General features: G+C 35.0%; 4 protein-coding genes and 2 long non-coding RNA genes across 6 annotated transcripts; 3 read left to right on the top strand and 3 right to left on the bottom strand.

Annotated features, from left to right (window-relative positions):
- The first annotated feature begins 1,326 nt into the window (after positions 1-1,326).
- LOC117134303 lies at positions 1,327-6,681 on the top strand. Its single transcript, XR_004458548.1, has 2 exons — positions 1,327-2,853; positions 3,919-6,681. It is a non-coding gene; the product is annotated as an uncharacterized LOC117134303 (long non-coding RNA).
- On the bottom strand, positions 3,538-6,929 carry LOC117134300. The gene is made up of 2 exons (XR_004458544.1): positions 4,469-6,929; positions 3,538-4,393 (listed from the first exon to the last, which is right to left on the bottom strand). It is a non-coding gene; the product is annotated as an uncharacterized LOC117134300 (long non-coding RNA).
- A 1,606-nt stretch (positions 6,930-8,535) lies between these two features.
- On the top strand, positions 8,536-12,031 carry LOC103866524 (WAT1-related protein At2g40900). The gene is made up of 7 exons (XM_009144467.3): positions 8,536-9,946; positions 10,038-10,100; positions 10,210-10,326; positions 10,479-10,713; positions 10,966-11,124; positions 11,234-11,385; positions 11,485-12,031. Exons 1-7 carry the CDS (start codon positions 9,759-9,761, stop codon positions 11,753-11,755), a joined length of 1,185 nt encoding a protein of 394 aa, XP_009142715.1. The 5' UTR covers positions 8,536-9,758; the 3' UTR covers positions 11,756-12,031.
- Positions 12,032-12,280: 249 nt separating this feature from the next.
- On the top strand, positions 12,281-17,957 carry LOC103866522 (cytochrome P450 98A3). The gene is made up of 3 exons (XM_009144464.3): positions 12,281-15,206; positions 15,826-16,223; positions 16,669-17,957. The coding sequence occupies exons 1-3, from the start codon at positions 14,726-14,728 to the stop codon at positions 17,311-17,313; spliced, it is 1,524 nt and encodes a 507-aa protein (XP_009142712.1). The 5' UTR covers positions 12,281-14,725; the 3' UTR covers positions 17,314-17,957.
- Positions 17,778-23,069, bottom strand: LOC103866523 (4-alpha-glucanotransferase DPE2). Its single transcript, XM_009144466.3, has 22 exons — positions 22,837-23,069; positions 22,303-22,671; positions 22,107-22,224; positions 21,975-22,030; positions 21,641-21,895; positions 21,368-21,564; positions 21,205-21,283; positions 21,085-21,123; positions 20,880-20,999; positions 20,683-20,784; positions 20,520-20,603; positions 20,177-20,419; positions 19,977-20,102; positions 19,777-19,851; positions 19,575-19,646; positions 19,334-19,453; positions 19,108-19,205; positions 18,827-18,986; positions 18,633-18,731; positions 18,361-18,558; positions 18,182-18,275; positions 17,778-18,091 (listed from the first exon to the last, which is right to left on the bottom strand). The coding sequence occupies exons 2-22, from the start codon at positions 22,666-22,668 to the stop codon at positions 17,967-17,969; spliced, it is 2,826 nt and encodes a 941-aa protein (XP_009142714.1). The 5' UTR covers positions 22,669-22,671; positions 22,837-23,069; the 3' UTR covers positions 17,778-17,966.
- Positions 23,070-23,096: 27 nt separating this feature from the next.
- On the bottom strand, positions 23,097-25,261 carry LOC103866521 (probable E3 ubiquitin-protein ligase RHC1A). The gene is made up of 2 exons (XM_009144463.2): positions 25,104-25,261; positions 23,097-24,340 (listed from the first exon to the last, which is right to left on the bottom strand). Exon 2 carries the CDS (start codon positions 24,241-24,243, stop codon positions 23,293-23,295), a length of 951 nt encoding a protein of 316 aa, XP_009142711.1. The 5' UTR covers positions 24,244-24,340; positions 25,104-25,261; the 3' UTR covers positions 23,097-23,292.
- Between the last annotated feature and the right edge of the window lie 1,929 nt (positions 25,262-27,190).

Raw genomic sequence — 27,190 nt, 5'->3', positions numbered from 1 at the left:
CATATGAATTAATAATAACTTATGGCGCCTAAAACACCAGTTCCATAAGTTTTATAGTCCAAGACCCGCAATGTCCACAGTGAACCGGCCCATCTAACATTGATATAGAACAATATCTGTCTTAGTGGCATTAACCATCTCGAGCTGTAGCCTTCACATAATGCAAGTGATTTGCCTAGAAGTTTCCTAGAGGATATATAATTAAGTAATGCCAGTGAAATATTCTTATATCGCATTTGTACGGTTTGCCAATTGGGTTGTTGTAAACATGACGATGAGAAGACTTTTAAAATATTTAAAAAAAATCATTACCATTGATCAGATCAGACCGTACAAACTACTCTAATCTTAATCCTTCCCTTTTAAAGTTGATCCTATTCTTCTGTATTTTGTTTTTTTTTTTTAGTTTATTTATTTGATAAACTATTCAGGTATTGTGTGTTTCTCGCACACTTTCTCGTGCTTTTCAAATTATGTTTTCCTTCTTTTGGTATAACAACACTTTCAACCTCTAGCAAAAAGAAAGAAAAACTTGTTCTTCATCATTAGCTAAGATCAGCTTTAGAAATAGACATGTTTTCTCATTAAAATGTAAAGGAGACATACTACTCCCACCACGCTCTTCCTCGATCGCTTGTTTGATACTCGCGTTTCTCATTTTGCTCTTCTTTTCAGTCTAATAATTAGAATAAAACGTTTTCTTGTTCTTTTCAAGGGCGTAAATTAAAGCTCAAAAACAATTAAAACACCCAATTGTAACCGTTACAACCATAAATTATATAAACAATCAATCAAGATAAATGCACGAAAGATCTAAATATTATAAACACTTCTAAGTGAATACATATGTAACGCTCTATTCATTTGGGGGTGTTCTGTTTCAAAGATAGAAACCCAAAGTCAACACTACGAGTATTAACGTCAAACCAATGCATATGCTCTGCTATGCGATCATCTAGCTCATTTATGCACGTATGGCCAAGAGCTTATAGGCCTCCTTTGTCGTCTCTCAAAATTACTCCCATTTGACTTTGTATATGTGATTTTGTGGAAAGGAAAAGGAGATGTTTTCAGACCTGGTTTCGACACGAACCAAACTTGGACTCTTACGCGTGTGCAGCAAGTAAAGGTCCCGTGGTATAAGGGCATCTGGTTCTCTGGATCAACGCCTAAATACTCGGTCATGGCTTGGATTGCAGTACATAACCGACTGGCAACAAGAGATAGATTGCTGCAGTGGAACCCTCAGGCAAATGCTCAGTGCTTGCTCTGCAATGCTGCTGTTGAGTCCCGGAATCATCTATATTTCACCTGTCCTTTTTCAGAGGTCATTTGGAGAGACCTGAGTCCCGGAATCATCTATATTTCACCTGTCCTTTTTCAGAGGTCATTTGGAGAGACCTCACTAAGAAACTTTTGAGGCAGAGCTACTCAAACATTTGGGGTCAGGTTCTTGCTTTGCTATCTACAAATACTATCTCAGGAGATACCAAGTTTCTTCTGCGATATGTATTCCAACTCTCTGTGCATACCATTTGGCTTGAGCGAAACGGGAGAAGGCATGGCACGGTCAATCGTTTCCCAAGTCTTCTTATCAAGTTCATCGACAAGCAAGTACGGAACCGAATCAGTTCTTTACGTGGACGAGGAGGAACAACTTTCAACAAAACAATGGTGGTCTGGTTTTCTACTAGAGACTAGGCTGCTGTGATTTATGAATGTTTCAAAAAACTATCTCTCGTATTAGACTAAAGTTGCACTAGTTGTACAAAAGCCTTTTTTGATTTGAATAAATTTAACATTCTTTCCAAAAAAAGACTTTGTATATGTGTGTTCTAAACTTATAATATATGCTGAAGAGACATTATTTCTCGTCTCAAATCTAATATCCATCCAACTTTTGATAGGTGTTGTAAAAGCATCTCTAATTTACCTATATATTTATAATAACATTTAGAAGTTAAATTGTTCAAATTTATTTCTATTTTTTCCTCTATTTATAGAAAATACCATTTGTCTATTTTTACTATTTATTTTGAAATTTTTATTTTTTAAAAATTATATCAGAACAAATCTCATTTATATTATAAAGTTCTTCTATTTCAGAAAATATTAAAATACATTTTATGTAAATTGTTATTGTTTTTAATGTAATTTTTTGAAAAAAAAACAAACAGAAAAAAGAACAAAAGCACAAAAATGATTTAGTAATTAACTACTTAGATTACTTAAATTAATTTCCATATATTTTGTATTTGCATTGAATCACACTATAAAACTCAATAAATGAAATCTACCATTTGTTCTATAAATCAATTAAATTCAATTCACTTGTGTAGCATTTAATAAAAATAACAAAAAACAATTATAAAATCTAACTATCACATCACACAAAAGTTATTAGCTAGTAATAGTAAAAAAAAAAATATTTTCTCTTATTTTTTTCTGGATTTATCTTTTGTTATGTATATATAGAACGAGATGTAATCTGGATACTGTTTCCATCCATCACTCACTAGAAGTAAGCTAGCGAGTGCGATTCCGGAGCGCGAGCCATGCGCCGGAGACTGAACACAAAAGAAAACGCAAAGCTTCATCCTTTTGTCTTTAAACCCCGTCCTCTTTTGTCTTTAAACCACCGATTTTTTAAGAAAGATCAACAAGACTTTTACCTGAGAGCCTTAAAACTAGACACGAAGAAACAGATCAGTGTCTTGAACTGTATAAAGATGGAACATATCGAAAAGACTAGAACGTTTCACAGAAGCTAAATCGAAAAGGTAGTGAGAAGGAGTACATAAGAATGACAACTAGAGCAAGAAGCAGAAGGAAGCCTAGAAGAAACAGATACATGTGAGTTGTACTCTTACCTGGAGCTCAACGGAGAGATTTGTTTCCTTTGTTTTTGTCAGAGATCAGCTGAGTTTCCATGTCCGTTTAAATCAAAGAAATACCAATCAAGAAAAGTATATTTATTTATTATCATTAAATATTTTCAGATTAGTAACTAAGGCCTAGTCATTTTTACGCATTGATGATAAATCAAATAAAATGTTTCTTTCCTATAAAGTGTTAATTACTTCAAATGAAACTTAATTAAAAGGGATCTATCTCCCAAGGAGGAGCGAGTTTTCATAAGAGAGTAAGAGACATTGCTATTGCTTCTGAGTCTAACAGAGCAAAGAGGGTGATACGTTTTATCTCATCACTCAAGAGGTGTTCCACGCTCGCTATTCTCTACTTGTTGCTTGGCTTTAAGGTTATCTTTATCAGAGTTACTGTCTTGATCTTCTATGATTAGATATTTAGATATAAGCAACAAGGTTTAGATCATTAGAGATTCTCATACAGCAGATCCATGAAGCACAAGTTGGAAACATTCGTGAACTTTCCAATTCATGACTTGGATTTGACAAAGTATGTAGCCAACAAAAATCTATCTCAACCACAACTCAATGAGCTCTATGCTTTGACCAACCATTACGGTGGTATGGGAAGCGGACACTAACACCCCACATATTGTTGCATCTTGATGTGTCTTAAATCTCTCCGTGCACCAGTAAAAACTCATCTTTCGTTGGTAAAATTTATTTTTTTTGGAAAATTACGGTAAAAGTTATCAGTTTAGAAAAAAAATTTTTTTCTAGATAAGTATGTATTCATATAGGAAAAAACCCGGTTTTTGAGGCTGCTATAAATACGGGTCTAATCGTTTGTAAGTTTATTCATTCACATAATAATAAAAAACTCTAAACGAATATTTGCCTCAATACATTTTTTGCTCTTTTTTACTTTTTTCAAATTAATTCGTCTTCACAACACATATTAAAGTCTATCTTTAGTTCTCCAAATGGTTGTTAGTTTGATTATGTTCCTCTGCTTTTGAGTTTCTTACTTTGGTTTTGATTTTCTCTGTAGCTTTTGGAGGAGAATAGGTGGTATAATTTTGATGACAGTAATATATCACATGTAAATGAGGATTATGTGAAGTCAGGTGCAGTTTATGTGCTCTTCTACAGAAGAAGTCTCTGATGCAGGTGGAAACATATACTTAGCATGGGAACATAATCTTCTTAGTTTAGTATCCATGAAATATAATTTTTCTTTGGACATTTACACTTTTTAACATGTTATATATATATATATATTTAATCTTGGTTTGATAATATTATTAACATGTCCTCAATCAAAAGGAAGAAAATATCACATATATGTGAAAGTTAATTTGATATATTTCTAAATTCAGTAATTAGCATTCTTATATAAAAAGTTCATTCATATTATATTCAATTAAACTTTATAAAGTAATACGATTGGTTACATTATTCTTGTTATATTTTTCTGTAACAAACGATTGGTTACATTACTGGACATGACAAATGAGATTCAGAATCTATACTATCTAGGGAAGGGAATAGAGAACACATCCTAAACCATACACTTGGAATGCAAGGGAATAGTTATCAACTTATCATCTTATTGAAAAAGATTCTTTGACCAAAACATTTTACGTTCCTTTCTTGAATTGTTACTATCTTTTTCTTTCTCTCTTTGTCGGCTCAGTCATTAACATAAAAAGCCCGTTAATAACAATACAAATAACATTCGGAAAATCCAAATTTTCACAATATACATTTGATAAACATCACCAAAGAAAGATAAAAAAAAAACAAAACAAGACTTGGACTACAACTAGTGAAATATATTTCTGATATATTTAAGAGACGACCCCAAGCCAATAAGATTGCCAAATTGCTCAAATTCTCTGCCATTTTCATCAAGAAAAAGAAAATCAAAAGACAATAACTTTGTGCAGACCCAAAGGTTTGTGTGTGGAAATGAAATTGCTGGAGGGTGATTAGATGACCATTTGGATTTGTTGCCCTCTTTCTTTTCCCATTTCTCTTTATTACCAAAAACGCACCCACACTTTTGACCCACATCCACTTTCTTTATTTTTCTTCCTAAATGTTCTATCAGATCATGCGTTTCTTTTAAACCCACCCTAAAACATATATTATCTTGAGCTTAATATTTATGTTTACACATATATAGACACACAAGTCTCTATGTAGATATATAGTCCCAACATTTTTGACGTTTGGATTATTGGATAGTTCATTATATCTGATGTACTGGAATTCTCTAATTTACAATTATATTAGTCTAGTATACAATTATATTCGAGTAAAATCCTATAATCTATAGTTTTGATATGAATAGTGACTAAATGCGCACTGAGTGAACATTAATTTTTTTGCTTCCACCGAGAGATATGATAAATTGGTAATCGTTACGGCTTTGAAGATCAATGATTATCGAACAATTATGATACGAATTTATATATCAAAACAAATAGTAAAAAGATAGAAAATGATGTGGAGATAGACGCCCGACAATATGCATGGTTCAGCTCGAATTTGGTATTTGAATCATTTTTTTTTTGCTAAATTATAAAGCTGAAAGTTATTTAATTAGATTTTCGAATGATATTTTACGTTAAAAAGTCGGATAATCTGCCAGACTGTGTCAGAGGGAATTTGTGTAGCATATAGTTCCCCAATCGCAAAGACGTATTATATTTGATACTGTAACTAAACCATGAGTTATCGACACGTTTCTCCGATGCATTTACATCCACATTCGCATGACACAAAAGTGAACCTTTTCATCTGTATTTACATTTTCAATTTATTTATTTTCTAAATAACTTTAAACTTTTATATGTCTAAGTAATCGTTATTCATATTTAGGTGATAATGCAAATCAGAATTTCATCTTTTACATAATAGGGTTTATATAAAACTAAAGATATGGAGCCTTATTTATAAGATGATTTATCAAAATGCATAGCCTACTATGATAAGTTCAATATACACTTGGTCTCTTAATTGTTTGTTAAAGTTGATATGTATCCAGCAGCATAGGATATACCGATATAAAACTAGTCACTTAGGACTCAAAACCCAATATTTCCAAACTAATATATAGACAAGTAAGCGCGAGACACGTTTTTAGATATGTATTGAATTTTTAGTTTAAAAATAATGGAAAGAACCTCCATTAAAAACGATGTAAATCAAGTGTCTTAGGGATGGAATCATTAAACTTTTTTCTGATTAGTTTGAAATGAAAATATTCATAATAATAATTCATATCAGTTCTCATCATAGATTAATATGGGACCTAGTATATTACAGTTGAATCTATCTAATTAACCTAATTAAATTTAAGATACGAATTGCACATAACCTTCCACACAACTAAGTAAAGTAGCCACTATTGTCCCTTAAAGTGGCAAGAATGCATATTATATATAAGATAATGGATGTTCAACTACTTATAAATTATAATTGAAGGGGTTGAGACATAAATTGATTCTAGATGCATATCTTTTTTTTTTTTTTTTTTTTGGTCAAACATTACTTCATTAACTTAAACGTTTAGAACTCCATTAGAAGAGGAGGTGTTACAACATAGGAAGGCATCACAAGCCAAAGAGTTTGCCATAACATAAGCACAACAACAAGATAAATGAGCATATAAAGCAACAAAGGAAAAGATAAGGGATCGAATAGCGAGTAAGATCCGGTGAACATCGAATGACCAACTCTCTGAAAGAAGGTTAGTGAGTTCTTGACAGTCTACCTTGTAGACAAGCTTAGAGATACCCATTGATATGATCACAACTAGTGCAACCAACAGGGTTAGACACACTGCAACAAAGGCAGAGAGGTCATAAATCCGAGAGGTAAAACCTTGTAATACCGGTGAGTCTTGAGTATCCAAATACGAGTTCGTACACGAACTAATGAAACGGAAGACTTCCATTGACGACACAATGCTCCCTGCAAAACTATCACCCAACCCAAGGGAAAGATTTTGAAGGTAGGTAGGATCCATAACGGAAAACACTAGGCTATCACAGCCCAATGAGTTATTGAGATATGGTTGGCTTTTCTTTACCCATTAAATTAGTATTATGTGGTTCACATTTTGGATAAGCAATTCTATCAACAGATCCGTATGAATATATATATATATATAGTCTATGCATGTACATAGATGCACTCACATATATATATATATATTTTTTTACGTCGAAAGGCTATTCTATTACTGCACTCACATATATAAGCATGGACTCTCACATATGTATATGGGCATTCTCATATATATACACAAATTATTTTCTATAAGAAAAGGAATCCACCAAATATAGTCAGTTTTTATTTGATTATCGTCTTACAAAATGTAGTCCAAATTGATTATGGGGTATGTTCCTGTTACCGGTGAAACTTTCAAATACGTAAAATTCAGTAACACTCGTCATCACAAGATGCGACAAACCACGTAATCATGTGATTTGATTGTTATTATTCCTTTTTTTTGAACTATTTGTTATTATTTCACATTGTCATTGTAATAATTGCTAGAAACTATAGACGATACACAAGTAATTGGTGAAAAAAATATACACGTAATATATTTTAGAATATTTTACACGTCTTGTTCTGATTATAACTAGCCGACTTCAAACGGAGAAAAAAAAAGAAGATATAAGAATAGTGACAACCACTTGAGGTGGTAGGATTGTGGGACGAATAGTAGTTTATAAACCACATGAGGTGGTGGATTTATATTTTTGTACGCAAAAAATATTTTATATGATTAGAAATTTGATATTATATTTTATCTATGAAATTATATCAACAAAAAGGGGTTAATAGATCATTTTGAAAAATACAGAGATACACATACATGTAACATGTGTAGCATCTACATTATATGTGAGAACTATTTATTCTCTAAACCGAACACATTGTATTTTATTGTTTCTGTATAACAGAGATAACTAATGTATAAACTGTTGTGTAATAAATTTTTATACAGTCATAGTAAACTTTCTTTTTTTAGTGACTTTCTAAATAGAAAAAGCATAATATTTATGTATTGTCAGAAACAAAACCACTATTGAAGATAAACTACTTCTAAAAATTCAGTCAGAAAAAGATAAACTACTATACCTATGATATATGCTCTAGTTCACGTTTATCATGTATAAGTTTTTAGTATTTATTTGGTCATGTAGATCAAAAATATCTGCCTTTTAAATTTTCTTTTAGAAGAGATTGAAATCGATAACAGACAAGACATCCAACAAATAATTTGTCCAGTAGTTTACCAAAAAAAAATATTTTGTCCACTATATTTTTTCTCAACAGAAGAACGCACTTTCAGATAAAATGGTATATATTTGAGATATGGGTCCCAAACGTACGTAAGATTGAACCCATTTGATTGTTGCTACCACGTGGAATTCACTTTGTCAACTTGTGTTTCTTCACTGATTTAACCTCTCAAGATCGATCATTTGTGACCACGAGTCTAGGAATTAGGATAGACGTGTCCCCCCATGCGTCACACTCCATGTATATAACCCATATTACAACGAATCTATCTTAATGTAGTGTTTTGGTTGGTCGATTTTCAAATTCCTACTTTACGTTAACCAAAAAAATGTTATACTACTACAAAGAAAAACAAAGTGAAGCAAGAAAAACAATCTGTATAGGTTCTTAAGATTGATATATTTCTTGACTCCTCCCGACGTGACGAAATGATTTATAACACTCCACAATTTAGGCGTGTTACATTTCAGTAACACTCCACAATTTATTGGTAAATATTCTATATATGAAAAACCAACAAACTTAAGTTTGTTTTAACCTTCTTTGCAAAAGGGTTTGCCTTGCCATTGGTTTTACTTGATATTGACGTGTTTGTCATATTTTATATAAATTATAACCAAATATAACCCTAGATTATTTTGGCAGTAAAATTCCGGTAGAATTATTCTATAAGCTTTTAGTTCACCACAACTTTGACAACCACGACCTTAACGACTGTTCCCAGTTGGTTAACATCCGTACATGAATCAAGAGTTAGGCCAATAGCATGAATAACTAGATTTATTACTTGATATAATTACATTTCAGTGTCATATGTATGAACTAGACGTCGACATACACACACATATATACACATTTTAGAAATAACATGCTTCAAATTGTGATTGGCTGATTGTCATTTATATATTTGTATAGAACCAATAGGCGTGATTGCATATGTTTTTCTTTTGCTTTCGCATGTTCTACCAACAATAGGATCATCTTGAATATTATCGTTTATGCCGCTCTAATTGCAATATAAAAAAAACATAACACGAAAAAAATATCTAGAAGCATAATGTTGTATCTACCATATTAAACAAAACAACTATTTTCTTCCACATCAATCACACTACAGATCTCAAGTTTTAATAGCCACAAGTTTTATTTACCTAATATGATTGGTTTCACGAAGTCGTATAAACCGAATATTTATATGTAGAATGTTCTATCCACTTACTTTAGAGATAACATGATACCCAATTGTTAATCCGAATCAAACCGGAATAATTAACACCAACGTCATTAAAATAAAATTTAATAACAAATATAGAAAAACAAAACAAAAGGAAGAAATGAGAAAACACTGATCACAATTCCGAATATTATGATATAAATACAAAGAACCTCTTACCACTTGGTTCCCAGGAAAAGCACATTCTATAAGTGTTTTCTCTCTCTCTATTCCTCGCTCATTTCTCTTATATACAAACACTAACTTTTGATATTTTTAACCTCAAGGATCATAAAATAACACCAAAGTTTTGTTTCATTTTCTTGTCTTGAAACCTAACAAAGCAAATCGAGATGGGACTAAGGATGTCAGAATCAGCTAAACCTTACTTTGCAATGGTCTGTCTTCAGTTTGGATACGCCGGTATGAACCTGCTCACTAAAACCGTCCTTGACCGCGGTATGAGCCATTACGTTCTTGTTGCATACCGCAACGCTTTTGCCACAGCCGCGATCGCACCTTTCGCATTTCTTTCTGAAAGGTAAAAAAGAAAACAAAAGAAGTCCATATTGTTTCTAAGATATCATTGCTTTTGTGCGTTTGTAATATTTATGCGTTTGGGAATTTTGTAGGAAAGTGAGGTCAAAGATGACATTTTCGATATTCATGCACATATTTGTTCTTGCTCTTCTCGGGTTAGTCTTCTTAAACAATCTCTAAAACGTTTTTTTTTTCTTCTTGTTGAATCTATGAAAACTGTTACATGTATAAAACTAATTAACAAATATGGCTTTATACAAACAGGCCTGTAATTGATCAGAATCTATATTACATCGGTCTGAAACTCACATCTCCGACGTTTTCCTCCGCCGTCAGCAACATCGTGCCCGCAATAACCTTTATCCTCGCCACTCTATTCAGGTACATACATAAAAGCTATACTTTAATAGTATTTTCATACGTGGATATGCACCAATTCGTACGTAGATGTATAGTACAATCAATATGTCACGAGATCAAAAAATTATGAAATACTGATGCGTTTTATTTAAAAATATGAATATAAAATATAGGATGGAGAAAGTGGAGATGAAAAAAGTAAGATGCCAAGTAAAAGTAGTGGGGACTTTAGTGACAGTGGTTGGATCCATATTGATGATATTATACAAAGGTCCTTTCATCAATTTCTTCCGATCTCACCTCACCACCACCGCCACCGCATCTTCGCCGCTGGCCGGTGATTATTTTAAAGCCGCCGTCTTCCTCCTTCTCGCTTCCCTCTCATGGGCTTCCTTCTTCATTCTCCAGGTATAATTTATTGATCCAATCTAAGAGAGTAGCTAGTGTTATAGTTTCGTGGGATTTTGGTTTAGACTCTTAGATTGTGTCTAAGGTTTACTATATGTTAAAATTATGACTGGATTACAATATTGAAAGAATAAATTTCTCATGATTTAAAAAGAAAACACTCATGATTTTTTATTTACACAATTTGTGATAGGATATAGAAAGATATATGGATCTAACTAACGAGAACGTTATATGACTTCTTTTTGTTAGGCATGGACTTTGAAGAAATACGCAGCCCATCTCTCGTTATCAACCATGGTGTGTTTCATGGGAACGTTACAATCCTTAGCCCTGGCCTTCGTAATGGAACACAATCCTTCTGCTTTGAACATCAGTTTTGACATGAACCTTCTAGCTTCTGCCTATGCGGTCCGTTCTTTTTCTTTAAACTTCACCACGGTTGTACATAACAACACATCAGTTCACATATTAGAAATGAAATTGACACTTATGTATATTGTGATTGGTACGATTACAGGGAATAATGTCGTCGAGCATAGCTTACTACGTTCAAGGACTTATGATGCAGAGAAAGGGACCTGTCTTCGTCACTGCTTTTAACCCTCTTGTTGTCGTCATTGTCTCCATAATGAGCTTCTTCGTTCTCGGCCAAGGAATCTACCTAGGAGGGTACGTTAGCAACAACCGGTTCATTATGATATATATTTGGTTTAGTCTTGGTTCATTCGTGAAATTAATGTAAACCGGAATTTATATTTGAACTTTCAGGGTTATTGGACTGGTTGTTTTAATGGTGGGAGTCTACGCCGTGTTATGGGGCAAACACGTAGACGATGATGACAAAGAAACACGCTGTGAAGATAACATTTTAGTTGCCGTTAAGTGTTGTAGTGTCAATAGTGATCTCTCGATGATGCCAACAATCGATGAAGTTGATGAGGATGTTGAAAGGGGTAAAGTTCAGGCGGTTGAGAAGGAAACGTCGCTGGTGGTTGTGGTTTTTTGCCGTGAAAATGTGGATAACGTTTCACGATGCTAATTAGATGGTTTTTTGTTTTTGTTTGAGGCAAAGTTGGGAAGAAGAGTAACTTGTTTTTGATACTTGTAAGTTTGAATTCCTTCCCCTGCTTCAAAAGTCCTATTTATAGTTTTGACTTCTTAGAGTAACTAAGGATTCTATGTACCATCCATTTTGATCGTTAACTAGCTATAAGCTTTGTAAATCACTGCATTTGGTATTCACACGCTCTACTACATATCATTATATTGTGGGTTAGTGAAGGTAGATATCAAATTGTATTTCTTATTTTTCCTATGTTTCATAGTAAGTGTTGGTTTACAAGCTTGTTTCAGAAAAAGAAGAAGAAGGGTTGTTGTATAAATCTAAACCTTTCTCTAAATATAAGAACCAATTTAAACCTATTCAACCAAACATATAAACCTAATCGATATATGATTTTAGATACGAAGAATCAAAACGTTTAGTTACTTCCTATCAAAATAAAAAACTATTGCCTTCCTCGCATCATTCATTTAAAGCTATTTTCACAATAATCTAAATATATGTAAAAGTATTATTTTTATCATGATTTCTCTTGTTTACTTTTAATCAAGGCTATTAATACATAATTTTATTAGATTAGACCAAATTTCATATTAGTTTTGTATTTTAAAATTTTGATTAGTTTTTTTTAATTGTTGAATAAATTCAGGTAGATCATGAACGACAAAAAGGATTTCCTAGCTAATAATTTTACATCAAGTCATAAAAAGCCTGTAAAAGGAAGACTTAATTACAAGATAATGAAGGAAATTGGTTCCCTTTGAGAAGTTTGTTCTTGATACCATTATGAATTTGATTATTCTAGTTGTATTTTAAATTTTGCTGCAATAAACAAAGTCAATGTATGGTAAAGTTTCCAACTTTTGTTTTTGTCAAGTTTCCATGTAGATCATATAAACTCCAAGTCAACATAACAGTAGAACTCTGAACAAAAATACTGAGAATCATACCAACTGCTATTGATGTTTCTCGTCCCGGAGCCCATTAACTACCGAAGAAAGTTAAACCTTCTATGAAAATTCAATCCATAATCTCTTTTGATCTGGCACCAACTTATGATCGTGGGATTAGTGATTTCTATTACAAAAATCAACATTCTCCAAATGTGTATCACTAAAGCAGACATTTCAGTTAATAAGAGTTTTTTTTGTTTTTGGCTAAAATGTTAATAAGAGTTGTTTAGCCAAGATATTTGCACCGCAAATGCAGACTATTACATTCAACATCAATGGTGTCAACTAATATAACTTAATCTGACTAAATCAATCCATAAAGTGACAAACCGATTATGTATGTGCTTTAAAAAGGTTAAAATGCAATTAGAAAATCAAAATTTATGATTGAATTATATAAAAAAGTTATAGATTGCTTTTTAAGGTACTGTTGTTGTTGTGTCACAGTTAGAATCAGATTTATATAATATATATCTGATAACACTACCGAATCAGATATGAATAATTGAACTCACTTTAAGGTATATAAAAATCACAAGACTCTACGGAAACATCAACAAAAATTAATAGTTTTAACGTCTCACCAAACCCACTCACCCACCTATTCGACTGGTCAGGCCTATTTTTCTTTCGTTATGAAACAAAAGAATTAAGAACTAGCCCTGGAATCACATGGCCAGACTAGTATATGGGTCCTTTAAATATTCTCAGTAGATTTGCAGATAATTCAAACTTTTCACAGTCCCACGTCTGGCAATTAATCTTGTAACCAATTGATCCATTAGAGATTTGGTAAATAATTAGACCTTTAATATTTTTTATAATCAAAGGCCCAAGCATATTTGCTTCAGTACTTGATTTCACTCGGGGCTTTGAAGCAATATAATTTTCTCCTTTGCACAGTTACACGTGCGTTTCCTTATTAAAACCTAGCTAACATGCATGCATGTGTTTGAACACTGATAATGCAATAATGCTTAACATTCAAGTGAAAACATTTTGCTAACAATAAACGAAACGAACAATTTCTCATAAACTATTTAATTCAAACGTCAACAAATTCTGTAAGATAATACTATTTTCACTAATATCATAATAGTGTAAAATTATGGAAAAATAAAATCTTCACTAACTGTAATATGTAATATGTATGAAAAGCTGCAGTAACAAAAATTGCAGCTCAGCTGCTAAAGCAAATGGATTTTTAAGATAATACTATTTTCACTAATATCATAATAGTGTAAAATTATGGAAAAAAGTCTTCACTAACTGTAATATGTGTATGAAAAGCTGCAGTAACAAATATTGCAGCTCAGCTGCTAAAGCAAATGGATTTCACCTCAATTGATTAGATAACAAGTGAAATATCAAAGTAAATAATGAAATTTGGTTTTCTCCTATAAATTTCCACAATAGTAAAAACGGTTAAAACCTTAAATCTAAATATTGATAATCAAGACAACTTTTATCTTTCTCTACCAACCTTCCCCTAAATCAATAATCGACATTACCCACATTTTGTTTGTGCCATGAATTTCGCGGTTTAATTCTATATTTTCTTGTTTTACATTTGAAATATGATAGTTACTAACAACAGTAAAAAGTTAGTAATGTAGTATTCTTTTTTCCATAATGATAACTTTCACACATATTAAAAATATATTGAATTTATATCATAAACGCATCATTTATGAGATTTTAATCAAACTTCAACAAATAATAGTTTAATAAACTCAATTAATTTTTCAAAGTTTGTATTATTTTTAGATAAAATGATTTTATAAAATACAAAAATTATATTTGTGAAACCATTTTTTTCTTCTAAAACATGACACGGAATCAGTATTTTTTAACAAACAAAATAAATCGGATTACCAACTCCCTCCCTAATATAAATCAAAGTCTCGACCAGATCTGTCTAGAAAGTGAATTTGATTTACACATTTTTCCATTTTTATAGTAATACTCGATTTAATCACTGAAAAAAAAACTCATGTCATGGTTTCTTATAACGGCGGCCATTGCCGCAGTCGTGTCTTACAAACTGATCCAACGGCTAAGGTTCAAGCTCCCACCGGGCCCACTCCCTAAACCAATAATTGGTAACATCTGCGACATAAAACCTGTCCGGTTCATATGCTACTATGAGTGGGCACAAACCTATGGACCAATCATATCGGTTTGGATAGGTTCGATTTTAAATGTTGTCGTATCTAGTGCCGAGCTAGCAAAGGAAGTGCTCAAAGATCACGATCAGAAACTCGCCGACAGGCACCGGAACAGATCAACGGAAGCATTCAGTCGCAACGGTCAGGATCTAATATGGGCGGATTATGGGCCACATTACGTGAAGGTGAGAAAAGTTTGCATGCTTGAGCTCTTCACACCTAAACGACTCGAGTCACTTAGACCTATCCGTGAAGATGAGGTCACTGCCATGGTCGAGTCCGTCTTCAGAGACTGTAAACTTCCTGGTACGTCATCGTTTTCAGATCACCTTATTTGATTAATATTATAATTTTTTAAAAAACTAAAAATATTTTATTAAAAAGTATTATATATACTTGAAAACCTAATTTATAAATATCTTTTTTTGACAATTTATAAATATCTTAATTAATTATTTACCGATATTTATAAATGAATTATCACTTATTTTAAAATATAAATTTTAGTAATTTATTATTATTTACATTATATTCAAGATAGAAGTTTCCCAATAGAATTGCTGAAAATTCTATTTTATATAATTTAAAATATTTTTAAAAATTTAACATTTTACCAAAAAAATATATTTTAAACATAGAGAAAAACAGTAAGTGATATTTAATTATGATAACCCAATTTTAAAATATATTAAGTTAAATATTTCGAGATAGTTAATAATATTATCCACGTGCTACTTAGGGAATTAAGGATCAAATATAATATGTTGTTATGTTGTCTTTGTTGTTACTTGTTATCAACCTCAAATATATTTTTATGATATGCTTGTAAATTATCTTAGTTATGATATTGTTATTTAGTTATAAATTTGTAATTCAGTAATCAATATAGCTCTTTCTCCATACTGAATTTATTACATATCCTCAGAAAACATAACCAAAGGAATACAACTGAGGAAGTACTTAGGAGCGGTTGCGTTCAACAACATAACGCGGCTAGTGTTCGGAAAGCGCTTCGTGGACGCGGACGGTGTGATAGACGAGCAAGGGCTTGAGTTCCACGCCATAGTGTCCAACGGTCTGAAGCTAGGTGCTTCACTGTCGATAGCTGAACACATCCCCTGGCTCCGGTGGATGTGTCCGGCTGATGAGAAGGCGTTTGCTGAGCATGGTGCTCGCCGCGACCTCCTGACTCGAGCTATCATGGAAGAGCACACTTTGGCCCGTCAAAAGTTTAGTGGACCTAAGCAGCATTTTGTTGATGCGTTGCTTACGTTGAAGGATCAGTATGATCTTAGCGAGGACACCATCATTGGTCTTTTATGGGTATGTTTTAGTGCTTATATGGACATGAATGGCTCTAGACACATCCGGATGGTTTTAACTTTAAGGAATTGATATACATAGATCGCATAATCCCTAAAATATTGAAAGTGCTTTTTACTAAGATTAAACTAAAAATAATATGGGGATATAGATATTTGTTAGGGAAATTTTTTTTTTAAAATATAAGCATGTTTTCACATTTCAATATACTTTTTGTACTTATTGAATATTGTATATATAACCAATAAAATAATACATATTTTTTATTGGTTTGTTGAATTTAAACATTAAATGATATTTTTTAAAAACTAACGAATATCTTAAAACCGATGCTTTTAATTAAAACTACTTATATATATAGAAACGGAAGGAGTAACTATTTAGACACTTTATTACGTATAAATTGCGTGTTTCTCAAGTTAGGGTAAATGGTGTGTCTATGCAGGATATGATCACGGCAGGGATGGACACGGCAGCGATATCAACAGAATGGGCGATGGCAGAAATGATCAAGAATCCAAGAGTGCAACAAAAGGTGCAAGAAGAAATCGATAGAGTCATTGGCCTTGACCGGATCTTAACCGAACCAGACTTCGCTAGCTTACCCTACCTGAAATGCGTGGTTAAAGAATCATTCAGGCTGCACCCACCAACGCCTCTAATGGTTCCTCACCGAGCCAGAGAAGACGTCAAGATAGGAGGCTACAACATTCCAAAAGGTTCAAACGTTCATGTGAACGTTTGGGCGGTGGGTAGAGACCCGGCCGCATGGAGAAACCCATTAGAGTTTAGACCAGAGAGGTTCTTGGAGGAAGATGTTGACATGAAGGGTCATGATTTTAGGCTGCTTCCGTTTGGAGCAGGGAGACGAGTTTGTCCTGGTGCACAACTTGGTATCAGCTTGGTGACTTCGATGTTGAGTCATTTGCTTCACCACTTTGTTTGGACACTGCCTCAAGGGACTAATACAGATGAGATTGACATGTCTGGAAACCCTGGAATAGTTACTTTCAAGCGTACTCCTGTTCAAGCCGTTGCCACGCCTCGGTTGGCTTCGGATCTGTATAAACGTGTGCCTTTTGATATGTGAATATGTCTCTCCTCATCTACCTTCTTGTGGTGCTACGGATGATGATGGTCTTGCTGTTTTTTCCGTATGCATGTTTCTTTTGCGCTTTATTATGGACATAAGCAAATAAACCATCTTCTTTGTCATTGAGTTTAACGATCTTCAAACCAACAGAAAGCCAATATAAATAAATAAATTTCCAGGGAAACATAAAGTTTCTTGATTACATAACTTATGGACTGTTACAAACTTACAATACATTACACACACCAAGCTATCTCAGACTTATTTACATCTTGCCTCATGCCCCACTTGTGTAACTAGGAAAACATATACTTCCTTGCATTATTCAATGTTCACAGAGGTATACCAACATCCAGTGTTCAACTCAACAAGCATCATGTGACTTTTTTTTTACTCAAAAATCAAAATGATTTAATATGGTACCTTTAACACAAGACTTTATGGCATTTAACACGACTTTATTTTGGATGGTTGACAACAAATACAGAGTTTTTTTATACCTTATGGTCTTCATGGACAAAGAAGATGAGAGCTTAGTACTACATTTGAGTGATAATAACGAATAAGCAACATTTTTGTAACAAAGATTTGGTAGCTAGATATCAGATAACTTATTTTTCATGGGTTTGGCTTTGTTGAACCAGTATAACTCATTTCTTGTTGTTAACGTCTTCACCAGAAGCAGGAACGGATCTTCCGCTGCTAGAAACGAGGTTCTTAATGGTTGATTTCAAGTCTACGTCCTTCATAAGCGAGTCCAACGTCACGTGTACGCCTGTGTTCACAATTAAAAAAAAAAGTTGACATCTCAATAAAGTTAAAAGCTGGAAACCTTCTGAGCATTTTCTTTTGTGATAGTACTTACGGTATCTCCAGTAATGTTTGGGGTTTGTGGGGTCATTGATCGTCTCTTCCTTTGCAGGACGTGCAGTGTACTCTTCCTTCAGAGCCAACATATCCTAATTGTTCCCGAGACAAAAACAAGCAACTGATAAAAGGTTCTAAATCTGAGATATCGGATGCATTGTGGTTCTGAATGTATACCTGAAGTGGGAAAATAGCCCACATAGATGGAGCCTCAACATGTTGCCTCAAGATAAAATGGGTTATCTCTGGAACACACTGACTTGGAGGGATTGCATCTAGGCCAATCACTTCCTTGAAGTAACGTTGTCTTCTCTCTTCGTCCTCTTCCCACCAAGCTCTCAGTGTAGAGCAGTCGTGGCATGAAGGAGCACACACCTGATACAAGGAGACGGTGACTCACTTAACTGTTCAAAGAGTGAAAGATATAATTATGAGGATAGAGATCTAACAGTCATGTAGTCATAGTTAGATGGAACCCCAAACTCCACATCGGACTCACTAGGCATGCGCTGGATGCGCAGGCCAACCAAAGCCAGTTCTTTCATAACCTGAGTAACTATAGATTTTAGCATCCTCTAACACATAACATAAGTAAAAAAGATAAGCTTGATGAATCAAGAGTGAAGAGAACTGAGTAACATACAGGATGTACACAAGCTGGAACGAGACCGAGATCCTCCCCACACGCTAGCATATTAGAAGAATTTAATAGAGCAGGCAAGGTTTTCAAAGCATTTTTTCTCCATAGATCCTCTTGGCGATGGAAATAGTAGTCATAGTATAGTCTCTTCAGAACATTTTTGCTGTATCAGAAGAGACCTTAATCAGAATTTCCCATGTTGATGAAAAATTAAGAAAAACACAGCAAGATCATAATAAGAGCAGACAAGGATCTATGTGATGAGGAAAAGGTATTGAAAGTACCTGTGATCATCCAAATCCTGGAAACTTGAAGTATCTTCAATGTTGAAGCGAGGATAGAATTTTCTTGCATCCTCTGGATCTTTGATCAGAACAACATTCTATGAACACAAATTCAACAGAAATAAACAACTGAGAACAGAGAACTCGAGAGAGACATAAAAGTGGGCAATATCATTTTGTGATTAACAAGGAGAAGAAAGATAGAAGCAGTTGTGGACTAGTTTACCCTTAAAATGTCAAAGACATCACGACGAACTTTGTCTTCGTTTTCTAGCAACAGAGACTTTGCAGCTAATGACTTCAGTTTTGCTGCAATCTTCTTCTCTGTGTTGCAGTCCTCCTTGAACTATATCATGATTAAAGGAAACATATTAAGAAAGGTTAAGATATCAATCAACCGAGGAAAAAAAAACCATAAACTTTTTGACAGAAAAGGAAAGCTATCTCTAGATGGGGATTGTACTGACCTCGTACATGTCCTTCTGAGTTTCATTAAGAAAATTAGACGCAATAAATGGCCAGAAATCTCCAAATTTCTCCTGAAGGAACAGAACAATGACATACATCAACAAAAAAACATTGAAAAATTTATGAGGTAATGGTTGTGCCTTGAAATCTCACAAATTCAAACTTACTAAGCTGTAATGAAAGCAGATCATTACAACTAACCTCAAGAAACTTCTTCTGGACATAAGGCTTGCTTAACCGATCAAAATCCCATATTCCCTCTTTTTCTAACTCTTCCTGCATGAAAAGCACTATGGTCATTTCTCCTTGGTTTTAAATGTAGTTCAGCTGTAGCTATAAGCTTTTGAAAAGTAACCCTCAAAGCCAAGTTTATTTGAACTGTAAGTACGTAGCTTGTGTACCTGACTTAATGGAATAGATGGACGGAACTTCCCCACTAAACCAGTCATAGAATGAGCTGGAAGCTCCCAGATACGGAAGAATCCTAAAATATGATCAATCCTATAGGCAGTGAAATAGTTTCCCATCTGCAAAGCAAGTACACAATGTGGTCAGACCACAGATCTTGCAACTGTCGCTGTTAAGGACACTAAATGCCAACCTGTGTTAAGCGAGCACGCCACCAACCATAGTTGTCTTTTGACATTTCCTCCCAGTTGTAAGTAGGAAAACCCCAGTTCTGACCATTTTTGTCAAAATAGTCTGGAGGCGCTCCTGTTGACGTATTCATGCGAAACAGATTCTTGTTAACCCATGTGTCGACACTGTTTCTGTCAACGCCAATAGGTAGATCTCCTTTCAGCACGACTCCTCTCTTCCTTGCATATTCAGATGCTTCTGACAACTTTTGAAAACGGAACAAGCACATACTTTTAAATGAAAACAGCTAATAACCAACTTGGCCACAAGAATGGAACATAACAAGATGAACAGAAGATACTCACCTGTACATGTAAGTGGTACTGGATGTAGTAGTGGAAGCATATAGTGTTGTAGTGCAAGCTGTCCTTGGATGTTAATTTCTCAAGCTGCGGCATGTTTTATTTGAAGATGTGAGAAGTTACTGAAACTATCATAAGCTTAAACAATATAAAAAGCATATAATACCTTATCTTCTGTGTAGTCAGAGAAGGTACCCCACTGGCTATGATCTGAAGTCTCGAAGAAGTCACGGAGAAAGCAGAAAGCTGCATATGGTTTCAACCAGCCCTTTTGCAGGGAAAAAAAAACTCAGTCAAATGAAAGCTGAAGTGAGCCTTTGGAGGCAGAAGATTCTTTACAGGTAACAGATTTTAAAAGCAAACCTCGTTCTCAGAGAAGTATTTCTGGAAAGAGCTTGAGCTCAACGTCTGGTCTTTCTCGAGGTCAAAGATCTTCTTAGCAATTGAAAGCTTAGTTTCCATAGTAGCCTCATAATCAACATCCTACGCATAACGAATCTTTAAATCATTAAGTACTTAACGTATGACACAACATGTTAGACACAAACAAGAACAACTAAAGCATTACATTCTTGTCCAGTTGCTTCTTTGCCTTCTCAATTTGTTCCTGAAAGGAAACGCAAAACGTCAGCTAATTTATTTCTCAGGAGACTTGTTCTTTCAGGATAATATAAGTGTACAAAGTTACCTTTATGTCTGCTGGTAAACTTTCAGAGAGAGCCTGTACTCTAAGATATAATGGATGCAATGCAAACACAGATAGGGAACTGCAAAGGTGAATCAGACGGTTCAATGAGACATATGTATAACTAAGTAGAGAATTGATATTCGCCAAAGTGATAATAGCTTACCTGTAAGGATACGAGTCCCACCACATCTTATGCACGGACGTGTCATTTACAGGTAAAAGTTGTACTAGATGCAACCCTGAATCTACAGACCAGTCAACAAGCAGCTTCAGATCGAGAAACTCTCCCACACCAACGTCATCTTCTGATCTAACGGAGAACATTGGAACTGCAACACCAGCACCCCTCCATGGCATTTCCTACAAGTAAAAGTTAATTAACTAAGACAACACTGATCCTGTCACACCAGAAGCTAGTTCATAATCTGTTACTTACTCGAAACAAACCGTCTGACATGACAATGTACTCCTGTTTGTTACTGGATGAGTGAAGCGTAAGCTCTCGATTGCCACCAGATTCAAGACCTATGCTACCGTCTTTCGGAACTTTACAGTATCTATATTTGATAGGAAACTCTGCTTTAGGGATCAAGCAATCTCCTTCCCACATGGAATCACCAACATAGCTGAGTTTAAGTCCACTTTCAACTTTCCATTTCCCCAACTTCCCTGAGGTGCCTAGAACATACACCTGGCATGTCATAATAACCGATAAAAAGAGTTAGCAACAGACATAACATCAGACCCAAAGAGCATAGAGAAAGACATACCGATGTTCCCTCTCCAACATCTGGACAGCAGATTTTGAATTGGACAACAACTGAATCTGTTTACAAGACAAAAACAGTCGTAAGCTCCACAAAAATTAGCCAAGAGAATCTATTCACATAAACAAAGATTACCATCTTGATCAGACTTATTCTCAAACACCCCTAGAGGTTTCCCTACTTCCACATCACCAGTGTTGCGGAAGATAACATCTTTAAAGGCGCTTCTAAACGGGAGAGCTTGATCACCACTCTGAAAATGATAAAAGATTTCAATAGAAAATTACAAAGAAAACAATCGTTCCTGCTAGACATTGTTTTAAGCCCAAACCTGCCAGAGATCACGAAGCTGTACAGACTCTCCACCAGTCAATGCCTCAGGCACAACGAGTTTCCTCTTCATCCCAAACTCGGTCCTCAGCACATTCTTTAAGTCATCCACAACATAGTAGCAGTAGTCACAGGTAAACCCAGGTGGGACAGAAACAGAACCGCTCCAGACGAGCTGGTCCTCTTGCTGAGAGGGCTTAAGAAGCAAACCTTTTTTAACATTCCCGGAGCCAAGTCCAGGAGCCGAGCCACAGACCAGAAGGCTCTGCCCCCAGTGAGTGAAGTACGGTATCCAGAAGCTAAGGCTAACCATTGGCTTACTCGACTTGACGGTGGTGGTCAAAGAAAGCGTTCCTAGATTCATCATTCCCTAAACAGAAGAAAAAAAACTAATAAAAATCAAAACTTTGATGAATTAACCTATAAGCACAAGATCCAAGAACCATATAATCAAAAGTGAAAAGTCAAGAGATCATTTAACACGCAAAGCCAGTGGAGTAAATCGAAAATCACGGGAAGAAAGTGATCAGATCACCTTTGGTTGTTCAGACCGTGAATCTAGAGACGAGTGGTGAGTGTTGTTGGTGAGTGAAGAGGAGATACTGTTTACTATATATGCTCTCTCAGTGACGTGTACTGATCATTACAAATCAAGAAAGAATGGCTTTTTCAAGGAAGATATTTTTAGTTTCGGACAATAGCTTTGCAGTTTGGACCGTTCATTTTTTTTTTTTTAAATGTCACGCTCAAGAGATAGCTCTGCACGAGAGCCTCATTCTTGTCCAGACATTTTCATTTTATTTGTTTTATTGAATTATCAAACCCAATTAACACTGGAAACATAAAGCATGTTTTACACAGATGCAAAAGATCTACAGTAACACTTCCCCATTATTTATGTTGATAAGAGAGTAAGAGTGGAAAGCACAAGGACAAAGACGCACAAACACAAACATAGTGAGACCAAACTTTTTAAAACTTTAGCTCACCTTTAGTAATCAAAAGGCCAGCCACTGTAACCCATATGTGACTGCTGTTGCTGTTGCTGGTGATGATAGTTATGGTTCTCATCAGTTGTCTCAGAGTTTCTTGCACCTCCACGGTTTTGAGTGTTGTTGTTTGAGCTTGAACCAGACGACCGGAACGGCCACAAGGAAGAGAAAGGATTCCTCCTTTCATTGCTGTTACTACTACTTCTGTTGTTTCTGGTGGTAGTTCTGTTTTCATTGGTTGAAGAGCCTCTAGCTGATGGTAACTCTTGTCGACAGACCGGGCATGAGTTGTGCTGAACCAGCCACGGGACGATACAGTCAGAATGATATACATGGTTACACGGCATCTGTTTCGCCTCTGCTCCCAACTCGAACTCCTCTTTGCACACAGGACAGTTCGAGTCCGACGACCTGAGATGCCTCTGCGCTATCTTGACGGTTGGCAACGCATCTATCGAAGATCTAGGAGCAGGCGGCGGGCCGCGGCGAGTAGAGACGCCGGTAGAAAGCTGCTCAAAGAGTTCCTCAAGACCAGGGCCGAAGAAGTAGTCGCCAGTGTTACCAAGCGTGATGCCAATGCCAGGAGAGCCGTTGCTGAAGAGAGCTTCGACTGCATTGTCTCTATAAGGAACCTGACCACCAAAGATCAACAAAGGAGCTAAGCCGGGGAAGCTTTCAGGACGGGAAGGGATGGATCTTCCTCTGAGTTCTCGGTCGGCTAAGCGGTTTCTCATAAAGGCGGAGAAAGCGTCCATGAGATCAAAAGCGGGATCACGTTCTGCGACGTCCCTGTGAGATCTAAAGATATCAAATGGGTTGGCTATGGCTTGAGGTGTGTCAAGCTCCTCAACGAATCCTCCTCCACAATAAGAACATACAGGGTCTGGGGCGTGGAGACGGACAGCACGTTGGCATCTGTGACACCAGTGGGTGTTTCTACCGCTTGACATATCCTCAGCTTTCTCAAAATAAGATTAAAAAAAACAACGAAATCCACTGGTTGAATCGAATCCCTAAGAAGAAGCTTTAGCTCATTTGATAATCAGCCTGCGGAAGTGAGTACAAGTTAGTAATCACATATCCACATTTTGCCAAGTATACAATCCTGGTCCGGCTTTGCATTAACCTCAACATACTGAACATTACAAGACTCAATTACAAGTCCATAGTCCATACTTCACTAAACAGAGAATAAACATCAAAAACATATGTTCCACCTTATCAAGAAGACAATCCAAAGACTCTAGCGACAATTGCAATATACCTTAAAGTGTTGCACATTACAAGATTCAATTATAGGTCTTACTCTCACTAAACAGAGAATAAACTGTAGAAAAACATAAGTTCCACCTGATCAAGAAGACCAAAAATCAAGAAACGAAACCGTAGTGTTGGCTTCAAAACTATATTATACCCAGGTTTGAATCTTTCATACTCTCTCATAAAATCTAGCCCAAAACACACACAATTTATGATAGTACATCACTCAATCAACAATGTTTCATACTCTCTCATAAAATCTATCCCAAAAACTTATAATTTAGAATGGTATATAAATAACTCAATCAAGAATGGTTAGGCACTACATAGCATATCACTCAATTAATTAAAAGATGATCAATTATGATGGTGAACACAGAACATATCATTCAATCAAGAAGAGTCAGGTAATACAGAATCTAGCTGCTAAATAATAACACACAAAGACTGAACACAAAGTTTTCAGCTTTGACGGTAATTGGGGAAATTCAATTCAGTGATCTGAGCAACACAAAATCGAAGATACGAACGCAATCAGAAGATAGAATACCTCTTCGTGTAGAATGATGGATTTGGAGGAGGAGGAGGAGAATCTGAGAGACGAAGGAGGAGAGACCCTAGCGAGAGGATTTGGGGGAGAAGACGTAGAGGAACCACTCTAGAATCATCTCTCTTCCCTTTTTTTTCTTACACTGTAATCAATAGGGGTGGGCGTTCGGGTACCCGTTCGGGTACCCGTTCGGGTTCGGGTCGGGTATTTCGGATTTTCGGGTATTTCGGTATAGAGGTGTAGAACCCGTTCGGGTATTTCTGTACTTCGGGTCGGGTTCGGGTATTTTAAGTTCGGTTTCGGTTATTTCGGATCGGGTTCGGATATTTAGATTTTGAAGAAAAAAAAATGAAAATTTTCATTTCTCAAATTTCTTGTATTTAAATATATAACTTTTCACTTAACTATTTTTTATTTTTAATAGATTGCATGGTTAATATATTTGGACATAACATTTTCAAACTAAAAAGACATTAATTTGGTTATTGTTTTTAAATTTTAGATGTAACTTTTTGTTAATTGCTGAAATAAGAAGTTTGACATGCATTTTAAGCGAATAGCAAATCATCTTCTACGTAATTGTATGTATATCATATGAATTTAAAGTATGTGTAGTATCAATATAAATATTTTATATAAAATGAAAGATGTAAACTATAAATATAAGATTAATTATCATATGTTCGGTTATTTTCGGATATCCATTCGGGTTCGGATATTACCCGTTCGGGTTCGGATATCCAATCTCTCCTAATTCAATACCCGTTCGGATATTTTGCTACTTCGGTTCGGATTTCGGTTCGGGTTTTTCGGATCGGGTTCGGGTGCCACTTCGGATTTCGGGTAAAATGCCCACCCCTGGTAATCAACAAGACAACAACACTAACACCAGCTCCCAAATTGCCACGTGTTTATTGTTGTCCACTAAAATAAGTGATGCATTGTCAATTGGGCTTTTTTTTATTAACTATGATCATCAGTTCTGGTTAGTAACCCTTATTTGGGCTTTTCGTAGTTGGGCCGAGAGAACTTTAACAAATGTGAAAACAAGCCATGTTATTGGGCCAAGACTTGAGAATACATTCATTCATTGACAAAACTAATTACCTTAAACGACAAGCTTTTTTCTTTTTTACTTTCATCAAGTGTGATCATCAGTTCTAGATCACACATGGTTTTATTCATGATTGTTGAAATCCAAAGTTTCGCATCTCTAATATGGCCAAAGTTGAATATAGCTTCTTTTTTTTAACTACTACAACTATAAAGCAATCACGTGGAAGAATTTTCTTATCAACCATGAACAAATGTCAAAGACTGTGAACAAACTAACCAAGTCCGTGATTTTATCTTCTTGGATTCCCTTAGTTTATAGAGATACTTGTATATACATTTCGGATCTTCAAATGTTTTTTTCTACCCTTGAAGAAAACGACTTGTTTCTCAACTTTATGTGTCGACAAAATTGAAAGGCCTTGATCGTTCTAGTCTATATAATTATAGCTTATCTTGATGCATGGGTATAAGTATAGTCATCTGAACTCATATGCAATTTCTGATTAATTTTTTTCTTATAATCAAAATATGGTCATTTCGCTAATTAGCTTATAGCTTTTTAGACAAGAAAAAAAGAGAGAGAGAGAGAGAGGATGAAATAGAAGCATTTCCTAATGGGGATTTTATTAGAGGGCTTAACTAGAAATGTGAAAGGGCTTAACTGGAAATGAAAAAAAAAACACAGCTCATGTTGTACTGTTTGTTTCTGGATTGGACTGATTCATAAACGTTATAATTATTTCACTTAAATTATAGAATAGAACAAAACAGGTAATGATTATAAGCGACAACGGTTAATGTAAAACTGTATCGGACAACGACTTTAGGTGGATATGGAGAGGGGGATGTAGAAGTCCTCTTCACGTTCACCTCATTGATTGATAGTTTCTCTCGTTGGTGAAAATATCAAACATGTTGCATTTTGACCTTTTTAACTAAAACCGTTGGCTTTTCAAGACAAAGATTCCACCAAGTGTATTATTATCCATATCGCATCTTCCATGTGCCTCGTTGCTTCGATTTTCTTGTGA

Source organism: Brassica rapa, chromosome A05 (genome assembly GCF_000309985.2).
Source record: "Brassica rapa cultivar Chiifu-401-42 chromosome A05, CAAS_Brap_v3.01, whole genome shotgun sequence".
NCBI lineage: Eukaryota > Viridiplantae > Streptophyta > Magnoliopsida > Brassicales > Brassicaceae > Brassica > Brassica rapa.
Note: the sequence above shows the minus strand (reverse complement) of the source record. Positions and strands in the feature narration are given on the sequence as shown.

What these genes read in the sequence shown, in the direction of transcription:
- LOC103866524 (XM_009144467.3), top strand. Translation starts at nt 9,759, where the DNA reads ATGGGACTAAGGATGTCAGAATCAGCTAAACCTTACTTTGCAATGGTC. An exon ending in TTCTAGCTTCTGCCTATGCG is followed by an intron (nt 11,125 to 11,233) that starts GTCCGTTCTTTT and finishes GTACGATTACAG; the next exon opens with GGAATAATGTCGTCGAGCAT. An exon ending in CAAGGAATCTACCTAGGAGG is followed by an intron (nt 11,386 to 11,484) that starts GTACGTTAGCAA and finishes TTGAACTTTCAG; the next exon opens with GGTTATTGGACTGGTTGTTT.
- LOC103866522 (XM_009144464.3), top strand. Translation starts at nt 14,726, where the DNA reads ATGTCATGGTTTCTTATAACGGCGGCCATTGCCGCAGTCGTGTCTTAC. An exon ending in CAGAGACTGTAAACTTCCTG is followed by an intron (nt 15,207 to 15,825) that starts GTACGTCATCGT and finishes ACATATCCTCAG; the next exon opens with AAAACATAACCAAAGGAATA. An exon ending in CCATCATTGGTCTTTTATGG is followed by an intron (nt 16,224 to 16,668) that starts GTATGTTTTAGT and finishes GTGTCTATGCAG; the next exon opens with GATATGATCACGGCAGGGAT.
- LOC103866523 (XM_009144466.3), bottom strand. Translation starts at nt 22,668, where the DNA reads ATGATGAATCTAGGAACGCTTTCTTTGACCACCACCGTCAAGTCGAGT. An exon ending in AGCTTCGTGATCTCTGGCAG is followed by an intron (nt 22,225 to 22,302) that starts GTTTGGGCTTAA and finishes TATCATTTTCAG; the next exon opens with AGTGGTGATCAAGCTCTCCC. An exon ending in CAGGATTTGGATGATCACAG is followed by an intron (nt 18,987 to 19,107) that starts GTACTTTCAATA and finishes CTTCTGATACAG; the next exon opens with CAAAAATGTTCTGAAGAGAC.
- LOC103866521 (XM_009144463.2), bottom strand. Translation starts at nt 24,243, where the DNA reads ATGTCAAGCGGTAGAAACACCCACTGGTGTCACAGATGCCAACGTGCT.